The sequence below is a fragment of the Carassius carassius genome, chromosome 4 (genome assembly GCF_963082965.1).
Source record: "Carassius carassius chromosome 4, fCarCar2.1, whole genome shotgun sequence".
NCBI classification, from domain to species: domain Eukaryota; kingdom Metazoa; phylum Chordata; class Actinopteri; order Cypriniformes; family Cyprinidae; genus Carassius; species Carassius carassius.
Window position 1 is genome coordinate 13,459,459 of NC_081758.1, and position 23,589 is coordinate 13,483,047.

Below are 23,589 nucleotides of genomic sequence, written 5' to 3' on the forward strand. Positions count from 1 at the left end.
CACAACTAATAGCAACACAAATTTGCCATGTAATTTAAATCTTAAAGAGGCCGGAAACCATGTATTTTAATTAATACAAAGATCTAGAAGGATGTTGAAATAGTTTTTAATGAAATATAGCATGCCACACAGAAGGACATTGACCTCGTTGCCTGAAATATACCATGCCAACAACTACTTAAAAATGCACATGTAAAAATACATAACATAAAATGGGAAATGTAATAAGGAGAAGAGAGTTAAAAGAGAAAATACAGTTTCAAAGGAAACATAATTGACTTTAATAATTTCATCAAGTAAATACAGCTTTTAGCCATTCATATTTATACATTTCACTGAAATTGTTTTATCATATTTTTGTTCATCAAATGGAATGCATTTAGTGCATTAAGTAATTTGCAACATTTACAAGAATTATTTTTTATTTTTAACAGTCCATGATTATTTATGTCTTTTTTCCTGAATATTCTCGTCTTTTCCCTTCATGACTCCCTCCTCCCTTGCTGCGTTTGGTGAAGCTGGGCATCGGTGGCTCGAGCTCTCCTGGACGCCCCCCTCTGTCTGGGACACTGCCCATCAGCACCTGCAGAAACAAATGTTGTGTATAAATCCTTATTAAATCTTATGCAAATTGCCAAAATGAATTTATTATTAGATGCAAAACGTTGAAGAGCAGCACCTTGTGAACTGCTGTTGAAGGTCCTGCTTTAACTGGCCTGATGCGAGACTCGTCCTCCCTGGTCGCCAACAGTTTAGCGATGGAGATTGAGGACTCCAGAGAAGGTGTACAGGGTGACATGGAAGAAAGCAAAGCACTGCGTTCCTTGAAAGAAAATAGAGAGAATTTGCTCAGTGAAACCTATTACAAAATACATGCTCGAAGGATTGCAAAAGATGCAATCTTAGTACCTTTCCCCTTTCTCCCCAAGTAAAGGATTGTAGTGTGACATGGAAACGCTTGATCATCATTTGGCGCCGACATTCAGAATCCTTACAGAGAGCTCGGTTGATGTCATTAATCTTTTCCTAAGAGTGAAAAAAAAATAACTGTGAAAATATTTGTCCTGGAATAGACTTCTGGTCTATATAAAAGGTCAGAGTGACTCTATAATATATGGAAAAACCAAACAAAAGGGCAGCACACTGCCACAGTTCTATTATTTAAATACTAGACAAACAATGTTTGGCCCTTTCAGTGTTCATAAAAAAATTACAACTTTAAAATATTTAGAAGAAAGGTCACCTAAAAATATACATTTGCTGAAAAAGTAATCACCCTCATACAAAATGTAGAGGAGTTGTCATCAGAACAGATTTGGAGAAATTTAGCATTGTGTCACTTGCTCACCAACAGATCCTTTGCAGTGAAAAACATTGCAGTAATCCACACAACTCCAGTCTTTTAATTAATGTTGTGTGAACCCGAAAAGCATTGTTTTTGTAATAAACAAACCACCAATATAATTGTTTTTAATGTCAACCCATTGCTTATGACTAAAATTTAGTAAAAAAGCCATGAATCAGAAGAGATAGCACCATTTACTAATGAAAACAGTTCTAAACAATATATGTCTGTGGATTTAGATGGGAGAGGACAACAGGGGATGAACATTTTCAATGAAGGAAGTATTATTATGGATTATGGACTGTTATGGCCCAGAAGCAAATGTTCAAAGGCTTGTTTCTTGCAAACAATCAGCTTTTCACTTTACAAGACATTAATTGATGGATTGGAGTCATGTGGTTTACTTGTGGATCATTGTGATGTTTTTATAAGCTCTTATGATTCTGACAGCACCCATTCACTTTTGAGGATCCATTAGTGAGTAAGTGATCTAATGCTAAATCTCTCCAAATCTGTTCCGATGAAAAAACAAACTCATTTACATCTTGAATGGCCTGAGTGTGAGTACATTTTTAGCAATTTTTCACAGATTCCTTTACATACATACACCTGAGTAGGCATAAACAACAAACAATACAGCAATTATGGAAAAAATATTTAATGAATCAATAGAAATAATAAATTTTTGGTCATGCTCCTGCTCTAAAGTATGTTGTTCGTTGGTTTTGTTCAGATGTGCACATACCATTTCACTTTAATACATACCCATTGCTCAGAGTTCAGACTGGACTTCAATAATGCTTCTGGCATTTTACCTTCTGGAAGTGATGTCAGCCGTGACTCCACCTGAATAAAGGACACATATGTCAGACATCACCAAAAAAAGAAAAATTAAAATGACTAATAATTCCTAGTCCTTCACTGGTGATGTTTCTTACCTCTGCACAGGCATCACTTATCTGAGAGGATGTTTCTAAGCCAAGAGTCTGAAAGAGTTCTGCTAGATCTTTATTTACTTCTTTCAAATTAGTTTTATCTTCTTGTGCTGGACTGATTTCCTGTTGCTCATCTTTATTACCCACGTTAAGACTTTCCCCTTTTCTTTGCTCTTTGCTCTTTGACTCACAACTCTGTTCTGTATCTTCTGGATGACTCTCTCTGTACATCAGCACACGTGTTGCCGCCAACTCCGACACCAAATACTCTGTGAATGAAATTAAAATATGTACAGTACAGTAACTCTTCACAGAAAATCCTAAAAATGCACTTTGCACAAAAACACACTGAGATAATCTATCACTTCTCTACCTTACCGGTGACTCTGAACAACAGAAGAGGGCTGAGGTGCTCTGATGTAAGTGCATTTTGAGGACAGGACATCTCCTTCAGCACTTCCCTCAACTCTCCGACCAGAACTGCTCCACCAACATGCCGTGCTGAAGCACAGTTACATTTGATCATCCATAATAAATATATTAAAAAATGATGGATAAACTAAAGCTGTGCAAAATGTTGTTTTATAGACAGGATTTTTGTACCCCGGGTCTAGAATTTAAAGCTAAATATAAATTATCATTATCAGATTTAAAACTTTATTAATTCAAAGACTATTTCATTAATGACTTAAATATGATACATTGTAATCCCTTATTCACTCATCACAAACGACTAAAAAGAGATGGAAATTATTTAGTGAATAAAGAAGTGTGTAATCTGCATAGGTCTCTGTTGGGTTAATTTACCTGGAATATCAGGACAATTTGCTGTTAGTTCTGAGACCAACCAGGTGAGCAGAGGGCAAGGTAATTCATCACATTTACATTCCTTCAAGCACTCTCTGCTTTTATACCTATGAAATATTAGAACAGCTTTGAGTGTAATTATCTTGAAAACAATACAAAGTTTTGAAATTGCTGTTGATTTCAGAGTTACTCACCCAAGAGCTTTAATTAAAGTGATTGTAGCAGTATCTCTCGCCATTGTAAAAATCGTTCTGTACTTCCTTATCCACTGTCAATGGCTGTTGTTATGTAAACAAGGAAGAAGCCAAGCTCTGTCGATAACCGATAGAAAGACCAGATTAATCGATCGCAATGGATCGAAACAAAACACCACTTTTGCACTATATACATATATATGTATTAAATAAAAGTCTCTTATAGTAATAATTCATTAAAAATAAAATATATGTTTGATAAAAAAAATTGTGCATTAATATGAGCACTTATCCTAGCTTATAATTGACTACTGTGTTTTCGAGAAATTGCATAATACTAACTATGAATAGTTTTGCTTATTTGGGCGGGAAGTGTGTTGCGTGGTTATTTTAACTGGGACAGAAAAAATGTATTTAATTCAACTTTTTATTTAGGTCAGACCAACTTTTATCTATATTAATTTTCTAACCATAAACATATTATCTGCATACTTTAAACTATATTTAAGTGCTTAGAATAACAAAGCTATGATTTATTGTATTTGACACGTTTGCGTTGTTTTTATATGAACATTAAAAAGGCTGCGTATGAGGAATATCATTGGCTCCGGTGGCGTAGACAAACACAAGTTTCAGCCAATCAGCTGCAGGGACCGAGAGCGCTTACACCGTCACGCGCGGCGGAAGTGGGCAGCCACGGTCACCCTCCATCTTCGAAATCATCGTAAAGACGATTCGCTTGAGGGGGAAACTCACAGATAACGGTAAATACTTTGTTTTCTGAGCACACGAGGTAGTATGTATGTTCAGTTAGATATTTAAACTGATATTCGATTATTTTAGAGTATGTGTGTGATGCTGGTGGATTTTACACGCAAATAAACGTTACTTGACTCCATAGTTCGCTAGAATGCTAACTGTGCAGACAATGAAACACACCAATAGATTGTTTTGACCCGTAAACGAATGGATTTTGGCCTATGCATGTTGTTGTAGTACACGTACTAAACCCTAAATCGCCTTCCAAATGAAGTTAAAGTGTATTTTAGTTGCAAAGACCTTCGCCTCAGTCAGCCAGTTAGCTAACATGCTAATAATTTAGCAAGTGATCCACTGAGCGCGTGCAATAACCAATCAGTGAATCCCGTGTGTTTACTCTGACTGTACAGGCGCACAGTTTGGAATAAAGAGCGGTAGGGGTGCATGAATCATGAGCGGGCTTAATGTCAAAAAGCTCAAAGTGAATGAGCTGAAAGAAGAGCTCCAGCGGCGTGGCCTGGACACCCGCGGGCTGAAGGCGGATCTGGCGGACAGACTGCAGGCGGCGCTGGAGGCCGAGGCAGTGGGGTCTGCGCCATCGGACGAGCAGGAACCGGACTGTGAGGCTGGCGGGGAGCCGGGACAGGGCAATGATCATCAGGAGGAAGGTGAAATGTGTTTTTATCTATGTGCTTTGACTTCGTTATATTCAACGGGGATGTGCTTCACAGAGATTAGGAGAGATTATTTATTAGCGTCGCGTGGAAATGTGTCAGACCACCATAGATGTAGGACATCCATCTCGGAGATACAAGAAAAGGCATGATCTAAGAAGTCCTTGGATTGTCGTGGAAAACACGACATTTTGTCATTTTACGACTGGAAAAATATGGCAGCATATAAAACAATACACAATAAATTAATATAATATTATAAGTCATTGATATATTGTGTACATTTCACAGAGTATTTTTACTTATGTACTAACTATAGTAATAACAGTAAAGTATGCATAATTCCAAGCAATTAACACTGATCCCAAATCTTACTTTATATAAAAAGTACATGTTAGTTCATATTTGTCAGTAATTGTGTAATTACAATGTAATAATTATACAGTTTAATAAAGTATTCATTGACACTAATGCTAAAAAAGTCCTTGTGTGTGTGTGTGTGAGGTGGGGGGGAGTTGATTTCCTGGCATGGAAAAATCTTTTCCTAAAAAAAAAGTGACAAGAAGAAAATTGCTTGTGAATTAGAAATGTTATAAAATCTTGAATAAGCCATGGATATGTTGTTTTAGTTGTTCTCAAAAATTGTTTTTGTTATTTTGGAATTGCTCTTTGTGACTACATTATCTTCAGAAATTTGTTAAAACAATATATTTTATTTGGAATTTGTATTTGAGTAATCATAAATGACTGGGAGAGTCATGGAAATTGGTTATAGACATTAATGCAACAAAATATGTGTATTCTGCTAATTTCTACACAGAATTTGCAGCCAGGGAACAAGATTATGGAGAAGAGGCCAAGGCACAGTCTGACGATGGAAACAGCACAGACCTCTACCAGGGTGGATTTGATGATCAGGGAACCGAGAGTAACGAAGGCAATGAGGAAAGCACAGAGACCCCCATAACTGGTTTTGGAGCAAGTGATTTTTCATCAGATGCAATGTCAGGACAGATGACGGAGCAGTACTCCAAGGACCAGGATGAATCCCAGGAGCCTGAGGCCAAGCAGCCGTTCCATGAGGAACCAGCCAGGCAGCACTATAAGCAGGATGAGGTGAAGCAGGAGTATGAGGAGACTCCTTCACATGCAGAGCCACAGCGGGAGCAGAAGCTTGACGAGCCAGCGTCACAGCAGATTCCAGAGGGAGACTCAAGTCAAAGCAGCCAGCAGGAAGAATCTGGTAAGTCTGGTCAAGTGTTTAAACCACATAGGGCGACAGCCTTCTATATTCGAGTAAATCACTTGCATATGTGACTAAATCTTCACTCTGGGTGACTTAATGATGTCTAACATTACCCATTGGGTAAAAAATTCTTAGATTTTACTCGCCTGTGTGTGATTTGGAGGCCAAGTATATATTTGTCACAGATATATTTTCATTCACCGAACACTCTGAGTGAGCACTTCAGAGCTTCATTCTCCATCAAGCCATCTGTGCTTTTTTCAGTTCAGCTGAATGGATTTGGAGCGTACCTGCATGTACCTGCCGTGCCGTAAATTCTAGTGTGAAGTGCATGACTCGCTGTCGCTTTGCTGAGAGTGCTGTTTCTCACACACACAAAGAAAGAGAGAGAGAGTCTTGCAGACCATGCAGAACTGACAGCTTATCTGGTAGTGAGTGGAACTAATGCACAAACAGCAGTTGTTTGGTGCTCGCCCATTATCTTCCCTGTTTTAATTTTATAAAATCAGTTTGAGTGAATGCAAATTATGTGGTTAATATTCATGAAAGCAGCAGCTTATTAATCCTTAGTGCACTTTATAATGTTATTAGATGTAGAATTTGCATTATTTTTATCTTATCAGTTTTATTATTTTACATTTTTTACAGAAACACTGAATGAACAACAATATCTTAAGCACCACCACCAGTTCTCCTTACTTCAGTTATAGTGACAAATATGCACTCATACATGGTCACCTAGTTTTAATTCTAATGTGTGTGTGTATATATATATACACACACACACATATATATATATATATATATATATATATGTATCTCATCTTTACTTGTATTGTTCTTAAAGGAAATTCTTTCTGTAGACAGCAGTGAAACAGTATATCAGCCTGATGACTAAACTAAACAAATTAATAGCCCATGGTGATTCCAAGGTGTGTATTGAGGGTTGGGTGAATTCTCTAATAGTTGGACTATTTTAGCACAGTCATTCTGTGAAATTACAGAAACCACTTTACGAAAGCATTTTTTTCTGTTTTCTTCAGTACAGTATTAATTAAACACACACAGTCCAACCTGATCAAAAACAATATATGTGCTAGTTTAACACTACATTAGATCTAGTTATAAATGAATGTGGGGAAAATGAATCTTTTTACTTCAATAACTTCTGACTGTTGAAGTCTATTGTTACATAAATATATTCAATGTAGCTTAATATATATTTATCCAAATGTTTTTCAGAGAGTTGTGAGGTGAAGACTGAGTGTAAGGCCAACGAGGATGTTCCACAGCAGGCCGAGCAGGGCAGTGACGGGGACGCTCAGGCCAAATCAGAGGATGATAGACACTCATCAAACAGTCGCAAGAGGTCATATGATGATAGTCGAGGACATGGTTACTATGAACATCGTGAGGAAAGGAGGTAAGTTAGGTCTCCTTGGTTTTACTTTGTTTTTTGTATTGAATCCATCAATCTCATAGTTCTCTTTGGTTGTTTTAGGGGAAGGTCACCACAGCCCCCAGCTGAAGAAGAAGAGGAAGAGATTGATGATAAACTTGTGGTCATTGACACCTGTAAGTATAATTAAGGAGAGTTGAGTATAGTGAGAGTGACTCCTGGTTAACTTGTAGTGTTAAAGGGCACCTACTATGCAAAATCTTTTTCTTTTACAAGGTGTTTGGATAGAAATTTGTGTTAGAATTGTGTGTACGCATCCAGTATCTCTGAAAAAACGAGCGGTTTGGATCCTGTCGTGCTACACCTGTTTGTTTGTCTCTAGATAACTGTGACCTGCACTTCAAGGTGGCCCGTGACCGATACAGCGGTTACCCTTTGACCATTGAGGGTTTTGCCTACCTGTGGGCAGGGGCTCGAGCCACTTACGGTGTTACCAAAGGACGTGTGTGCTTTGAAATGAAGGTAACAAAGATGCAATTTAATGTTTGAAGCCATGTTTGATTCCACAAGAAAAGGTCACAAAGGTCATCTTTATTGTCCTGTTCCTTGTTTAGATAAATGAGGAAATTTCAGTAAAGCACCTTCCTACCTCTGAGCCTGACCCTCATGTGGTAAGAATCGGATGGTCCCTGGATTCTTGCAACACTCAACTTGGTAAATGACCAGACTTACAGTAACCCTGCTTCAAAGTATTTCTGATACCTGTTGGAAATTTTTATTTATTTTTTTAGTAAGATTAATCAAAAAACTTTAGATTTTGCTGGAAAGTGTGAGGTTTGTCTTCTGTGGTGCATTTACATTGTCATTTAAGGGCTCCTCCTTTTGTATTAAAGGTGAAGAACCCTTCTCTTTCGGCTATGGAGGAACTGGCAAGAAATCTTCTAACTGTAAATTTGAGGACTATGGGGAAAAGTTCAGTGAAAATGATATCATTGGCTGCTATATTGTAATTGTTTTTCTCTTATATTCTAGATTAGATTACACATAATGCATCTTTATATGGGTTCAGAGACTGTATTACTAACCATTTCTCTTTTCTCTTTTCCACTCTGTTTTCCATAGGACTTTGAAAGCAGTGAGGAAGTAGAAATGGCGTTCTCCAAGAATGGCAAGTTGCTTGGCCCGTGTTTCCATGTCACTCGAGAAGAACTGGCCGGGCGTGCTCTGTTCCCACACGTGTTGGTGAAGAACTGTGCTGTGGAATTCAACTTTGGACAGAGAGAGGAGGCCTTCTTCCCTCAGCCAGAGGGCTACACCTTCATTCAGGATATTCACCTAGAGGACAGAGTCAGAGGGTCACTGGGACCGGCCACTAAAACTGATTGCGAGGTTTGATGTGAAAATTAACTTTTAAAAATAATAATCATTATGTATTGCAGTCTCATCAACAAGGGTTTAAAATGTTCAGCTTTGGCTGAATTTTATGCATCTATAATGTAATTACATGGATAATTAATAAACATAAACAGTAATAATTTATAAACATTTGTTGGAAAGTGATGCCATTCTTTGATGTCTTTAAAATGTTCTACCTATGGCAATGTGCCAAAAGACTGTAGATAGACTAGACAACTAATTCTTCTCAACAAGACCTAATCTGTATTAACCAGTTATGTAATTGTATCATTATAATTTTTAATACGTAACAGTAAATTGAATGTTTACTTTTAAAAGACATAAAACGATTTGTACATGATCACTGGACAGAAGATATTGGTGAGGAATTTTTTTTCCACCGTTTAATTGATGTGTGACAACACCAGTAATACCAGTATCACCTGGGGGTGGGGTTAGTTGGTGTTTTCCTCATTTTCTATCACTTTTAAATAGCTTATCAGTGTCCATGCGCATTTTACTTTCACTTTCTAATTAGCACAGCTTACACCTTGATATAAAATAAAAAAAATTACACAGTTTAAATACAGTAATTTCAACAAAAAATCATCAAAAACTGGAACCAAATGAATAAGAAACAAATGTTTAAAAAAGAAGGGGAAAACAGCTTACAAAAGCCTTTTCAAAATCCAAAATATTGCCAAACAGGCACTTTTGCATTTCATTTCAAAACAAAATCTTAATCTTTATTTGTAGTATCTGTTCTTTAACTAAACTAAATGGTTTTTATTACTATAAAAAATCTAAACTATGGTGGGGGGCGGTGGGCAAGTGACTGCTAACACAGACTATCGCATTAAGCTACTAGTATGTAAAATGTTGACTCCATGATTTCTTCTCAGATCCTGATGATGGTTGGTTTACCTGGTAGTGGAAAAACCACCTGGGCCATAAAACATGCTCAAGAGAACCCTGAAAAGAAGTACAACATCCTGGGCACAAATGCTATCATGGAAAAAATGAAGGTATGGCTCCTGGATATAATCCCTGCTGTTATGGCAGCTGTGCGTGTGGTAAAACCCTCTGGGAAAGTTTAGTTGTCTTTAAAGAACCACCGCTACAGCCATACACATTCAGAAAGACATTTTTGGCCAGGCTTGGGCAACTCTGGCCCTTGATGTCCACCGGCCTTCAAAATTTTTACTTCTACCTAATCAAACACACCTGTCTAATTTTCTAATAATCCTCAAGACCTTGATTGTTCAGGCCGCCACCCGCCAGTGAGTCGGTTTGAAAACATGTACTTATTCCAATCAAAGTCTGTACACTACAGTTCATCATTCTGTTTCAATCAGGTAATGGGACTTCGTCGTCAGCGCAACTATGCCGGACGCTGGGACATCCTTATTCAGCAGGCCACACAGTGTCTCAACAGGCTCATCCAGATTGCTGCCCGCAAGAAACGCAACTACATCCTGGATCAGGTACTGCTATACTTGCCTTCCTCTGTGCTGTACTCACAGCTAAAGCCCTTCCCCTTCCTTCTCAACCCTCCCCCCCCAAAAAACCACATCCACTGCTGCTCACTGATGCACATGTTCATTAATGCACTTCTGCTCTCTCTGTAGCCTAGTCCAAAGCATTGGTTAGCCTATTGTGCTCCTGAAGACTTGTTTTTCCAGTCCTTATTTCTTTGTCCTGTTGCTGAATTATGATTTGTTTTGTTTTGCTTAAATATATATTTTTTAAAAAGCAAGGAAAAAATGCAGTGTAGTATGTTGTCACAATGAATATTTTTGACTTTATGTATTGCCTTGTTGTAAAGAGATCTTTGCCACACTGTACAAGTAGTCCATGACATTAGTAAGATGTTGAAAAACAAGTAATCACTGCCTGGTGAGTAAGAAAACACCTTCTGTTGCTATTGTAACCGTAAAAAAAGAAAAAAACTTTTCATTAGATAACTTGGAACTTTACTTGAATGTTGTGTTTTAGAAATGAATGGCAGGTAAGTGGAAAAACTAACCTGCTTGAAGTTTACAGGTGGACAGTTCCAGAGGTTGTAAGGTAGGTAAGGTCAAAGGACATGCTAATGGTTCCTAAGGAGTCTGTGAGTATAAATGGGTAGGTACTAAATGTTTGTCCCTGTCGGGCACGCTGGTCTATTGAACAATGGAAGAGAAGGTAAGGAAGGGGACCCAGGCAGTGCATGACACTGAAATACAGAAGTGAGGATTATTAACATTCTTCAGAAGTTTGAAATGAGAATTTTGAAATTTGAAAATTTCTTGTAGTCTGGACAATATGCACCAGCAAATAACGTGTTAAAAATCTCACGCCGGTTTCACACTGCAAGCGTGAGCGGGATCGTGAGCGTTTTTTCGGCGTGCATGTTAAGCAATGAGTGCATTCACATCGACAAGAGCAGCAGCACTGAAGCAAGGTTTCGGTGCCGAGTCAATTTTTGCTGTGCTGCTGATGCTCAATTAAAGTGACAGCACACTTTTGATGGACAAAATAAACCAGATTTCACACAAAAAGTGCTAAAAATGCACAGAATAAGCATGTCTAGTGTGTTTTAACACGAACTGGAGAAGGTCAGGATAGAAAATGAAGGCTACCCATTGTTTTTAATTTTTAATTGCCATAAGCAATTTATAACTTAAAACATTTTCTCAAACTCACAAAGAACAATTAAAGCCTCGATATACTTGAAACGAAATCGAAGAACGAACTATGACGTCATTTCAAACAAAATCAGACCAGAGTTCGTTTCGGCTGTTCGAAACCGCTAACCAAAGCAAACTTTCTGGGGGAGTTTGCTTTGGCTCCTTAACACCTTTGAGTTTCTATTGGTCCGTGGCAGTTACGCAATCGGTGGGTGTGTTCTGAAACTGCACTTTCTTTGACGCACGTTTTTTTTTTTTTTTTTTCTCAGTTTGTTCCTCAATCTGCGGAGGTCATTAAGGAGAGCAACATCTCCTGAATAAACTGAAGTGTCAAATAGCTGAGCTGCACAAATATAGTCACACCTGTACGATCGCTCGCAGACAGACTTTAAAGATTTAGAGACAGTATTTCATTACTAGAAATAAATAGCAATGAATCTTGGTGTCGACGACCTGGAGTTATGCAAAAAGCGAAGCAGAAAAACATCCGAGACAAGTTTTCCAAAGCCATGAAAGGAAAGAGTAAAGATTAGGGCTTTCACTTTTAGTTTGAAAATCAATTGCACAATCGATCAGACCAACCAAAATAGGTTTCGAAAATGAAAAAATCGATTTTAACCAAATATGTACACTATTAATTTTAAAAGAATTAAACAAAAAATATAGATCTAACAAAACTCACAAACAAGCAGAAAAAGAAAATAAACAATTCCGAAAGTATGCGTTGCGAAAGCTAGACAGAAAATACCAGCAATTTTAAGCGCCTATAAGACCCAGTGAAGTCGAAAGCGACCTCTTATGCTGCATTCACACCAAACGTGAATAGAGTGTCTGGCGCGAATGATTTCAATGTTAAGTCAATGTAAAGACGCGTTTATGCGCGTCTCGAGGTCTCGCGGCGCGGTAGATGCGAATTCGCCTCATTCACACATCTAGTTACAGGAGATTATGAGTTATGAAAAGGACCATTGCAAGCTGACAGCGACCGGCTTCTGTGATGGAAAATTGGCAGTAATACCCCCACCTTGTGCAGCTGTACCTGAGTGTCCCTGGGACATCAGTGCGGTCGGGGTGCGTCTTCTCAACAGCTGGACATATAGTGAATAAAAAACGCTCTGCTCTAAACCCCGAAAATGTTGATCGACTTGTTTTCTTGTCCAATAAATTTGTAATAGCCCTAGCCTTTTTGCGCATTTCATTATGCCTGCCTAGTGCCGCCTAGCCTAAGTGTCGGTTACGTTCAATAAAAAAACACACATGGCCTGTTCTCAAGTCCATTTAAAGTTTCATTTTTTGAACAATTGTTTGAAATGGATTGAATCATTATTTAAAATAATCTTGGAGATTTTTGAATTGCCTAAATCATAAATGCAGCCAGGTTGAAGCCTGCAGTGATGTTTTTCTTTTATACATACAGTCGGCATCTAGTCATAGCTGGGGGCGTGGCGAGGGCGGAGTCCGCGTGGGGGAAAACACTGCGAACATCGTGTGTATCTGAATAACAAAAATGCACATAGTGAGCGCTCATTCCCAGAGATGCGTAGAACAATTTTAGTCTCTTTTAACTTTAATATTCATATACACAAGTCCATATCGATATTTGATTCATTTTACAGCCCTAATATAGATGTATTCATTCAAAAATAGCCAAATTCCGTGATGTTCTCCTTTTATACAGAAAGTTCTATTTTTGACTGGATTCCGCGATTCAATCGTTTCGCAAACACAGACGGGGTGAATTTATGAATTAAAATGTAAAAGTTCTGACACAAAACTAAGTTGTTACGTGTCCACACGCTTTTTTAAGTGGGTAAACTTGTGGGTAAACTAAACCTGTGGGTTTATGTTCGACACTAGGCTAACGTTACATAGTTTTGCTTAAGGTAGAATGATAAGGCTAATTATATATACATGCCACTTTCTGAAACAACCTTACAGTTTTGATAGCGTTAATAATGAACACAATGTTAACGTAGCCTGCCTGTGATTGCCGACTGCACACATTTCCACAACTTCCCTTGATCATCCTCACAACTTATTGCTTGTAGCCATTTTGACATCCTTTCCGGTTCTGTATGTTTATTAGGAAGGATGTAGAACTTAATTTCATAATTTGTTAGTTTATTGGAGGTACAGAAAACGACACAACAACTCTTCGGCATGATTGTCCCGTGTATTTCAATTGGCGCCAACGCAATGTTTTCCCCCACGGGCTAAATTCTAGGGCTGCAACTAACGATTATTTTGATAATCGATTAATCTGTCGATTATTTTTACGATTAATCGATTAATCGGTTTATGTACTTATATTTTAGTTTTTTCCATTTTTTCCCCAAGTAAATTATTAATAAATGGTCTTTATCATTCAGCATAGATTTAAGAGATTATATATGTCATATCCTCATCAAAAATATACCTGGAGTTGTTTTGTGTTAGTAATTCTTTTGTTGAACTCTTCTGCAATCAGAACACTGACCCATACTCTAGCAAATTTCACAAGGAGATTTCAAATAATGTTTTCACCGTGGCAGTCCTTAGAGCTCCTAAAGTAGTTTAACATCCTGAACAAAGCTTAAGGAATCTTTCAGAACATATTTTCACGAAGAATAAGGATAAAACAGAATAAAATTGCAGTGCATTGTATTTTATTATTTACTGGGAAACAGCTTTATAGCTTTTGCTGTGAAATTGTAAACAATCCTTCAAAAAAAAGTGCCAATGGCATGAAACCTGAATGGAACTCACAATTTAAAGTAAAATCCATCAGAAGGTTGTCCAGAAAAAAAATGGGACACACACAAAAAACCTGCTGTGTGAAAAAGAGCAGTGAATACTTAGAAAAAAAAAAGTGCATTTCAAATATCTACATTTACCTCTCTCATTCAGTCATAATTAGGCTGCACGACTGAATTTTGAACTGGTAAACGACAAACTGATCACAGAACATGTTTGTAAAGCTTTAAATGTTAACTGTTAAAAAGCAATGTTATCAGCTTTTACGACTAAACATTTGCAAACAACATTGTACTGGAGAATCTGCACAAATGAAAGTCTTAGGGGCCGTTCACATATCGCGCCTAAAACGCTTCTTTCCAAAGCGCTCGCGCAGAAGCGCCCCTGAGGCGTCTGCCTTTGCTAAGCAACCTCCTTGCTCTCTCCTTGAAGACGCGGAAATTTCAGCAAAGGATAAATGGATTTGCTCTGCTACTAAATTTATTTCAAAATGGAAATCCATATACAACTATGATCAGCTGTTCCTTTCATCTTGACTGAGCTTTTAACGTTGTTACGGCGAAAGGATGAAGCTGATTGGTTAGTTCTTTTCACATGACCCGCGGTGCGGTTGCGGCATTCTGAAAAGTTTAAATGTTTTTAACTCGATGCGGTGCGGTGTTGGAAATAACGAACTTGAGCGTGCAAAAGACGCGATATGTGAACGTCCCCTTAAACAGTGCAGTAGTGCAGAGTTTACAGGTTACTCTTCTTTTTTAAAGGCTCAATGTAAAGTACTCCCACATCACGCTGAATGCTGCAGACATAGACATCATATGATGTCTATGGCCGCAGAGACGCTGCTCGGGAAGCACGTGACATAAAACAAGGCCAGCTATTGGCTATTCGCTACTTCTCCTGTTGTACTGGCTGAGTAAAACCTCCGGTGGCTCATTACTGCCACACTTTGGTCACCGCAGATTTGAAATATGCACGAAATGAGCCGCTTACGGCAAATAAAAGTTATTTAGCAACGAATCGATGACTAAATTAGTTGACAACTATTTTAATAATCGATTTTAATCGATTAAATCGATTCGTTGTTTCAGCTCTACTAAATTCACATCACGTGACGAGGCGTTCCCAGACCAACTATCTATGGCAGCCGTCCCCTCTGCACATATATTTTTTGCTGTTTGTTATTCTGCACGATACTTCATGCCAATAAATAAGAAATTGCTGACTTGTGCGTTTCCAGCGCTCTCTTTACGTTCGTCCGTTATTTGACGTTGAAAAATGAAAGGCCTTTTTTTTTTTAGACATGGAAAATCGGTTGTACAATCGATTCAATGAACACTTGTCTTAAAAATCGAAACTGATTTTTTTTACAAAAGTGACAGCCCTAGTAAAGATATAAGGTAGTACCAATTACATGTTCCAAATAAATGTCACACCATACTGCGGCTGTTGTTCTTTCAATAAGGGAATTTAAAGGGTATACAGTAAATGAAATGCCAAACGAATATACAATAATAAAACTTTTATCAAAACAATTGATCCAGTTTAATAAAATAAATAAACACTAATAAAATAAAGCAACAAACTGATTCCAATATTCTCTCTTTTCCACATCATGCTCAAGTTTTACAGACTACGAGACATCAGACTTCCCATAAATGACTGATTATGGAATGGTTCTTTTTAGGGCTGGGATAAACGATTATTTTTTAAACGATTAATCTAGCGATTATTTTTTCGATGCATCGATTAATCTAAAGATTAATCTTTTCAGACCGATTCGATTTCGATTATCTCCCCATTAATTGACTACTAACAATTTAAAAATTAAAATTACAAAATAAAAGACTGACTAAGAATGCATTACTTTACACTTGTATAGAGATAGCATTCAATAAAACCTTGAAGCCTTGAAAACACATAGCTTACTGAAACAAGCTTACTGAACACATAGGGCCTAGCTTACTGGAAAAAAAGTTCTTCTTTCAGATGAAAATAACAACAACTTGATGTCTAGCATTCAATTTAAAAAGATCACCCAAAATACTTGTTTAGAGCAATTGAAAGAATACAGTAACCAATGTAAACTTGAGGGCTTTAAGCTAATACAGAGAGTGCTTTTCCAAAAAAAAACAACAAAAAAAAAAAAAAATTAACAGTGGGAGCCAGCAGCCTGTCATGGAGAAAAAAAAATCTCCGAATGCTCCACATGAAACTTTGGTGTTTCGCCCTTTTTCTATCGTGTCTAATGATTTTGGTTAATATGCACAAGGGAGAGAGAGAGAGAGCAAGACAGCGCTTGTGTAGTTTGAAGACTGTGAGTGTGCGAGCGCGCGTGAAACTTTGGTGTTTTGCCCTTTTTCTATCGTGTTTAATGATTTTGATTAATATGCACAAGGGAGAGCAAGAAGCGCTCGTGTTGTTTGGAGACTGTGAGTGCGCGCGCACAGCCCGGTCTCTCTCTCGTACGCGCCCTGTCAGGCGCCGTAGTCATTCTATTCTACATCACTCACCGATCAAATAACGCTTTTGACAGCCGCCAAAAAAAAAGATCAATGCAGAAAAACCCCTGGATTGGTTATATAACGTTGGACAGAATGTTGATCCGGCCATCGCATATATTCAGCGCACGTAAGGTTAAATGTTTTTTAGAGAAATAAAAACAGGTCGAAGAATCGATGGGCATATTTTGCGTCGACGTATTTTTTGCGTCGACGTCATCGATGACCTCGACGCGTTGTCCCAGCCCTAGTTCTTTTGTATTGCGAACATGATACTTGACTCTGAACTGCTGCTAATCATTATTCTTTTGTTTATAATATTCTGACCATTGGTACCAGTCTCACACCTAGATTGGCTACACTTCATTTCATTGTTGTTGTGTTTAGGGGATAGGGGCGAGCGTCGTGACACAAGTTTTACACTAATCTACACCCCGCCTCCAGCAGTGCCGGGTTGTTGGAAAGTTCGTTAACCGTATACCGTTGCTCAGCCTTTTCTAACTTTTTTTTACCCCGAAACGAAGAACAAAAACGAACTTCGTATAACAGGGCCTTTAATCTTGCTCAGGATCTTTAGTTACAATCGAGTGTACAATAAATGCACAAAACATATTGACATCAACATTCGGCTTAATAAAAATATTATAAATGCTCAGCTTGTTCACCTCAGTTAGAAACGCATCTTTTTATTTAAAAAAAAAGAATCTCTATGAATGAATAATGACTTAAACATAATATTCTCACTTAACAATGAGCTAAAATAGAATTAATTATATTGCTCCAGGTCTCCAGTTACAAAAACAGACAACAAGGCACAAATTACAAACAAAGACACAAGACGAACACAGACACAAAAAAATCATTTAAATCACACTGACAGATTCTAAGAAAAATATTAAAGTGTACATAACATACAGTTTCACCTAATCTCATGTTAGTACCTATAGAGTATTACTGCATCCTTCATATCTCCAAAAAGTATTTTGTTTTATCATATTTCTAAAAGAAAAATACAGCTTTCTGATTCTCTCCAGAAAAAGCAGAGCTCTTGGAGGCGTGCCTTCACTGAAATGAAGAGGGCACACAAATACACTTGCAACACTCCGTTGCTGCCCCGGGAAAAACAAACTGCATACACTGTTCATGTAACGATGGGTTCTTGGGGAAGCTGAACACGGTAAACTTTTCCTCACATCCAAAAACACATATTTGAAGACATTCTCAAACAAATCCTATGCAATGCTGCCAACGATTTCCCGATGAAGTGTGTTGATGTGCGTGGTCTCGCTCTCCTCTGGTCAACGCTTTACCGAAAGAAATGCTCATATAAGGAGTTCCACCATGGTCTATGTCATTAGATCCACGATCAAAAAATCCAACGAATCACATTTCTTCAATCAGCTACAAAAACAGAGCTTATCACATAATTTACATAAAGAATATTGACGGCTTAAAGAAATGGACATTAATATTATGGAGACACACTGAGCTATAACTTGGTTGATACCACATATCTGGGTAAACGCCTACAGTAAAAGTATGAAGGCTGTTAATATATTAGGCTGTAAAAATATTAATAATAACAGTATAAACTGCACATTCTATTTTTGAGTATGACAGAAACGACATGATAGGAGCAGTTTTCCCCTCACGCGAACCCCCATGTTATAACTTTCAAGACTTAAAAACATTCAAGTTTATAACTGACCAACCTCTTAAACAAACTTATAGTTGTCTTTGTAAAGAAATATGTAGCTTTGGAGCCACTGCTGTGACGTCGTACAAACGCTTCCAGTGTGAATATCTGGCGCAGCTGCACTGACGCTGTAGTTATGCTCACGCGTGCAGGGTGAAACAGGCATCAGACACTGATGTTTAAAAGTGATTGAACTAGTTACATTTTAAGCATGACCAAAGTTTGGTTAGTTCAAGAGAAAACGCTTCCAGTATTAAGCTGTGAAGTTAAAATATAATTGCATGTAATTTCTTGTAACTTGGATGTTTTATAGTATAGTGAGAAACTATAACACATCAGTTCTCTGTAACATGCGTCTCATAAGAGAATGGCTTCTGTTAAAACTGGTAGTTTGAGGGAAGCAGAAAGGGTCCCCTTTACTGTGTCAGTCATTTACAAACTCCCTTGTGTTGGATTCTTCCCAATCCACGGTAAGTCAGTTGAAATTGTGAGAGAAAACCGCTAGTCATTCCAGAGCAGTAACTATAGACATGAAAAAAAACAAAAAACAAAACTCTCTCACTTTCATCGTTGCAGGAATCCAATTCCCCTCCTACGGAACGCAAAGCCGTAACAAAAGCAAATAATGAACAGCTTCTACTTCTTTCTTGTCACCATTGCTAGACAAATGTATATGGATCAGCCCAGAGACGAAAAATGCGTCCTTTTGAAGGTTTTCAACGCAAGGCTATTGTAATTTGTCCCACGGATGAGGATTTAAAAGAGCGAACGTTAAAGCGAACTGATGAGGAAGGGAAGGATGTTCCCGATCATGCTGTGTTAGAAATGAAAGGTAGGAATGCCATGGATAACCAAAACAAATGTTCAAAACTACACACCAGATCTGCTTTTGCTGTTGTTGTTTTTTTGTTTTCTTTTTCTTTATTTTAAGACTTGGAAGAACCCAACCGTCCCTCCTTCTGTTAAACCTTTTTGCCAGATAAAAGAGCTCCTCTCACCTTTTTTTTTCATCTCTCCCAGCCCTGTTAACCATATTTTCTTGCATTGTCTCTCATGCCATTCCTCACCACTGCAAACCTGCTCAGATAATCAGGAGTGAGGATAAGGATTGCTGCAATTGGCTCTGGCTCTCTAATTCCCTTCAGCAACCGAGCAGTTTGTATTGGCTGTATTATTAAATGTTGACTAGATTTTGGACAGTTGTCCTCATCTAGGTACTACATAATTTACAGGGACATTTTATCATATCACTCTTTTTCTGGCAACTGTTTTTAGTTTAATTTTAGTTCCCTATGACCCCCCTACATTGTCCTCATATTCCTACTCTGGGACAAGTGTTTACTTAAACAGCTAAGGCAACGTTTGTCCTAGAGCATGTTAACTTTATCAACACATACTCTAGTTCTCTCTCTCTTACTCCTCTGTCCCCTTGTCCTGTCCCCTCTGTATGTTTGCTGTCACCATTGTATGGTGCTGATAATGATTCTCTTTGTCTTTTGCCGGCGCGGCTATTCTGTCCCTCATTTCGTGCCTCTGCTCCCGCAGCAAACTTTGTGCTGCCCGAAGTCGGCGAGTTCCTGGACGAGGTGACGTTCGTAGAACTTCAGCGGGAAGAAGCCGGCATTCTCATCAAGCAATACAACGAAGAAGGCCGTAAAGCTGGCCCTCCCCCGGAGAAGCGCTTTGATAGCCGCCAGAGTGGTTTCCGTGGCCGTAGTAACTTCCAGCGCTATGACAATCGTGGCGGACCTCAGGGTGGTAGAGGTGGATACCAGAACCGGGGTGGCTCTGGAGGTGGAGGCTACCGAGGAGGTACGATTCCTAAATTTGCTAGTTTTGTGCTTTTCAAGTTCGGGGACAGTAAGTTAGTAGTAATATATTTAACTATTTATTTATTTAGCTAAGACACATTGAAAGGTGACAGTAAAGTAAAAATAGACTATAAATTTAAAATAAATGCTGTTCTCTTGAACTTTCTATTTATGTAGGAATCAGTGATGCGCAGGTCAATGTATAAACAACCCGCACCCGACCGATGTTTTCAACTAACCTGCCCACAACTCGGACCGCAAAAAAAGAAAAAGAAAATCTTATACCCGACCCGCATCCTGACCCGCGTTTTTAAAAGTAGTAAATGCGTAGCCCCGTTATATTAATTTAATTACTTAAATAGGCTACAGCCTACAGGATATTAAGCGTTATGACCGCACACAAGGCTTGCCACAAATAACCGGTTAAAGTAATGATTATGAATATGTTTAATTAGCAAGGAGACATTTAATTGTTTAGTAATAAACTGGTGTTTTCTGTGTCGCAGCGGACTTGCCATGAACGCATGAGAGAAATGCACATTTCATATGGATTACATAATCAGAGAGTAGCCTATTTATTTTGGTTTGAATATTTTCGTTTAAAAGTAGACATTTCAAGCTTTCTGTAATATATTGCCTATATTTCTTCTTAAACCCAGAAAAACTGCTTTTGTATAAAAAGTTTGAGCACCAGTCAACAGTTTGATTGACGTACGACTCAGCTTTTGACTAACGCTTTTATTGCTCTCCTCTGAACTATTGGACATAAGTTAACAGTACGCCTATGGACGTATCCGTGTATTTATTAGGCAGGGTCGAATGAAAAAGCGGGACAGATGCTCAGTTTGCGTCAGGCAGGACAAAGGGTAAAATTGCTGTACAGTACAAAGTAAAGCGGGACAGGTGGACACTCTATTTACGCCAGTTATTCAGCCAATAAAGTGTAGGCCTATGCATTTCAAAATTGTGTCTAGTACTATATAAATTACAAAGGTTTAATTGGCATCTTTATTTCAAATGACCCGATCGACCGCGACCCCAATATCATTAAAAATATTTTTGAATGACTCGTAACCGCGGGTGACTGCAGGCACCCGCTCATTTTGGATCAACCCGCGCATCACTGTTAGGAATCAAAAAAAAAATGGACTTGCTTTCTCATTTCATACACTCATTTCAACAGAACTGGTGCTATTTTGCATATCAATACTGTACAGTTATTCATTATTTATTGTTCTACGTTTCGATTCTGCCTACAAGTTGATGGTAATCACTCGGCAAATTCATTAGGATACAACCGTGGAGGCTACAACCAGAATCGCTGGGGAAATAGCTACAGGGATGGAGGCTCAGGCAGCCGCGGTGGATACAACCGCAGCCAGCCATCTGGAGGCAGTTACAACCACAACCGCCAGGGCTCCTACAACAAGAGTGGCTCTGGATCAACTGCAAGCTACAGCCAATCACAGGTACTAAGACTGGGATTACATTATCCAGCGATCAGCTTGTGAAGCCAACAGGACTTGAAGTCATTGCTTACATTTTCTTTTATTCTTCTTTTTCTAGCCTCAGTCTTACAATCAAGGCTACAACCAGAGCAACTACAACCAAGGGTACAACTATGGCAACTACAGTCAATACCCAGGATACAACCAGAGCTACAGTCAAACTCCAGCGCCAGCGGCACAGACCTACAGCCAGCCACAGCCGCAACAACAGCAGCAGCAGCAGAGCTACAATCAACAGTACCAGCAGGTGAGAAACTGAATACACTCACCGGCTCCATTAAGGGGCAATATTGGCCCCTTATATTTAATTATTTGTTTTGTCTATTATGTTTATGATTGGTCACTGCATTTATAAACTACAGAAACATGTGTGATTGGTTATAATGCTCAATGCTTTAAAAAACACCTAAAACTAAGCCATTTAATCATGACAGCTGTGATCGATTTAGTTTAGTAATTGTACAGTGGGATTTTTGTCCCCTTATCTTGAATGCATGTATTTTTATACATTTGTACCTTACTTCCCTCAGTATGCTCAGCAGTGGCAGCAGTACTACCAGAGCCAGTGGAACCAGTACTATAACCAATACGGCAATTACGGCAACTACACCCAGCAGGGCACCCAAGGCAGCCAGGGCGCCCAGGGAACACAGTAGTAGCATCCCAGGTGTTTCAGACAGCCCATTCCCTAAACAGCATTCCTCAAGCCTTTTTCGTGTTATCCAGTCTTACCCTTTTTTTGCCAGCTCTCTGTAAACGTTTATTTGCTCCCTATTTATACCAACCTTAAAGGTAACCAAATTTGTGCGGCCCTCCATTGCTCTGTTTGAGTTTTGGTGACAAGTATCCCGTTTTTTGCTCTTCTGTTAAATATTTGTTTACATACAGCTTGATGGTTTTTTTTTCTGTGTACTTGTAGATGAGAGATTCGACATTTGAATTTAGTAATGTGTGTTTTAGTCTGCTGCAAACAGCTCACACTATGAGAAAAAGGAGAAAATGTATTGAGAGAGCTTTGCACGCTTAGATTTACATCTGATGTATAGAGCGAGAGAGTGGCAAGGTGTTTCTGTTTTCCATTAGTTTTACCACTGATTTTATTTTTATTTTTTTTATCTCGTAAGATTAAAGAACCACATTTTGGCGGTAGAGGGTTGTGGGTATTCTGTAAATGATAATATGCCTCTATGTACACAACGATGTAAGACCATGTAACACTTTTGTCTATGTACATCATATTTGAAATTTTAACAACCTAAATCTAAATCATTTTCCTTTTTATAAAGCATTTTTAAATGATTCTGATTGGTCTGATGCACATCTATTCCCATGTTGCAGATTAGTAATGATCTATACTAGTTCCTTGTGTGGATATGTTTTTACCTTGTGTCTTGTCTGTGAAGCAGTATCTGCATATGGTTTTGTCAAATCAAAACATTATTTTGTATTTGAGAATATAATCAGAAGAAAAATCCTGTGTTCTTGTTTAAATTAGTTATCATAAAGCTAAATCAACCCTTAGTATGTCTTCAAATGTAGAATTAACAAGATTTTAAAAACCGGTTGTAATGTTAATCAAGACAGTAAGCTACAATATGCAGTTGTTTATTGTACTTACATTTGACTTGTCAATGAGGCAGTATGACAATGACCTTTTTTGCATGGTTTCTTTGCGCATCAATATTAATGGACTGTAATCAACAACTCTAATAAAACTCGCCTGAACCGATCAAGTTCTTCAGGGCCACTTGAAAAATCAAGGGCTGAAGCAAGAGGTGTGTAAAAGCTCTGGACTCAGGAGCACTGGAAAGCCATTTGATTCTGGAGCGGTGGAAATGTTTTCTGTGGTGATGAATTACACTTCAGTAAAGTCTGGGTATGGCTGATACCAGGAGAACATTAACTGACAGCATTGCGCCA

General features: G+C 38.3%; 2 protein-coding genes across 2 annotated transcripts; one reads left to right on the top strand and one right to left on the bottom strand.

Moving 5' to 3' along the window:
• Positions 1 to 84: 84 nt before the first annotated feature.
• Positions 85 to 3,408, bottom strand: LOC132136480 (protein FAM98B-like). Its single transcript, XM_059547242.1, has 8 exons — positions 3,282 to 3,408; positions 3,088 to 3,194; positions 2,659 to 2,781; positions 2,284 to 2,549; positions 2,111 to 2,191; positions 910 to 1,026; positions 680 to 823; positions 85 to 583 (listed from the first exon to the last, which is right to left on the bottom strand). Exons 1-8 carry the CDS (start codon positions 3,323 to 3,325, stop codon positions 446 to 448), a joined length of 1,020 nt encoding a protein of 339 aa, XP_059403225.1. The 5' UTR covers positions 3,326 to 3,408; the 3' UTR covers positions 85 to 445.
• Positions 3,409 to 3,899: 491 nt separating this feature from the next.
• On the top strand, positions 3,900 to 23,141 carry LOC132136523 (heterogeneous nuclear ribonucleoprotein U-like protein 1). Its single transcript, XM_059547245.1, has 16 exons — positions 3,900 to 4,045; positions 4,451 to 4,708; positions 5,535 to 5,957; positions 7,203 to 7,383; positions 7,462 to 7,535; positions 7,742 to 7,881; positions 7,974 to 8,073; positions 8,253 to 8,365; positions 8,482 to 8,748; positions 9,657 to 9,779; positions 10,110 to 10,238; positions 19,014 to 19,182; positions 19,896 to 20,162; positions 21,452 to 21,630; positions 21,728 to 21,916; positions 22,200 to 23,141. Exons 2-16 carry the CDS (start codon positions 4,492 to 4,494, stop codon positions 22,323 to 22,325), a joined length of 2,697 nt encoding a protein of 898 aa, XP_059403228.1. The 5' UTR covers positions 3,900 to 4,045; positions 4,451 to 4,491; the 3' UTR covers positions 22,326 to 23,141.
• The last annotated feature ends 448 nt before the right edge of the window (positions 23,142 to 23,589 follow it).

Excerpts from the sequence above, each read along its gene's own strand:
- LOC132136523 (XM_059547245.1), top strand. The coding sequence starts at position 4,492 with ATGAGCGGGCTTAATGTCAAAAAGCTCAAAGTGAATGAGCTGAAAGAA. Across the intron at positions 4,709-5,534 it reads CAATGATCATCAGGAGGAAG|AATTTGCAGCCAGGGAACAA; the intron begins GTGAAATGTGTT and ends ATTTCTACACAG. Across the intron at positions 7,536-7,741 it reads ACTTGTGGTCATTGACACCT|ATAACTGTGACCTGCACTTC; the intron begins GTAAGTATAATT and ends GTTTGTCTCTAG.
- LOC132136480 (XM_059547242.1), bottom strand. The coding sequence starts at position 3,325 with ATGGCGAGAGATACTGCTACAATCACTTTAATTAAAGCTCTTGG. Across the intron at positions 3,195-3,281 it reads ACTTTAATTAAAGCTCTTGG|GTATAAAAGCAGAGAGTGCT; the intron begins GTGAGTAACTCT and ends AATATTTCATAG. Across the intron at positions 584-679 it reads CTTCAACAGCAGTTCACAAG|GTGCTGATGGGCAGTGTCCC; the intron begins GTGCTGCTCTTC and ends TTGTTTCTGCAG.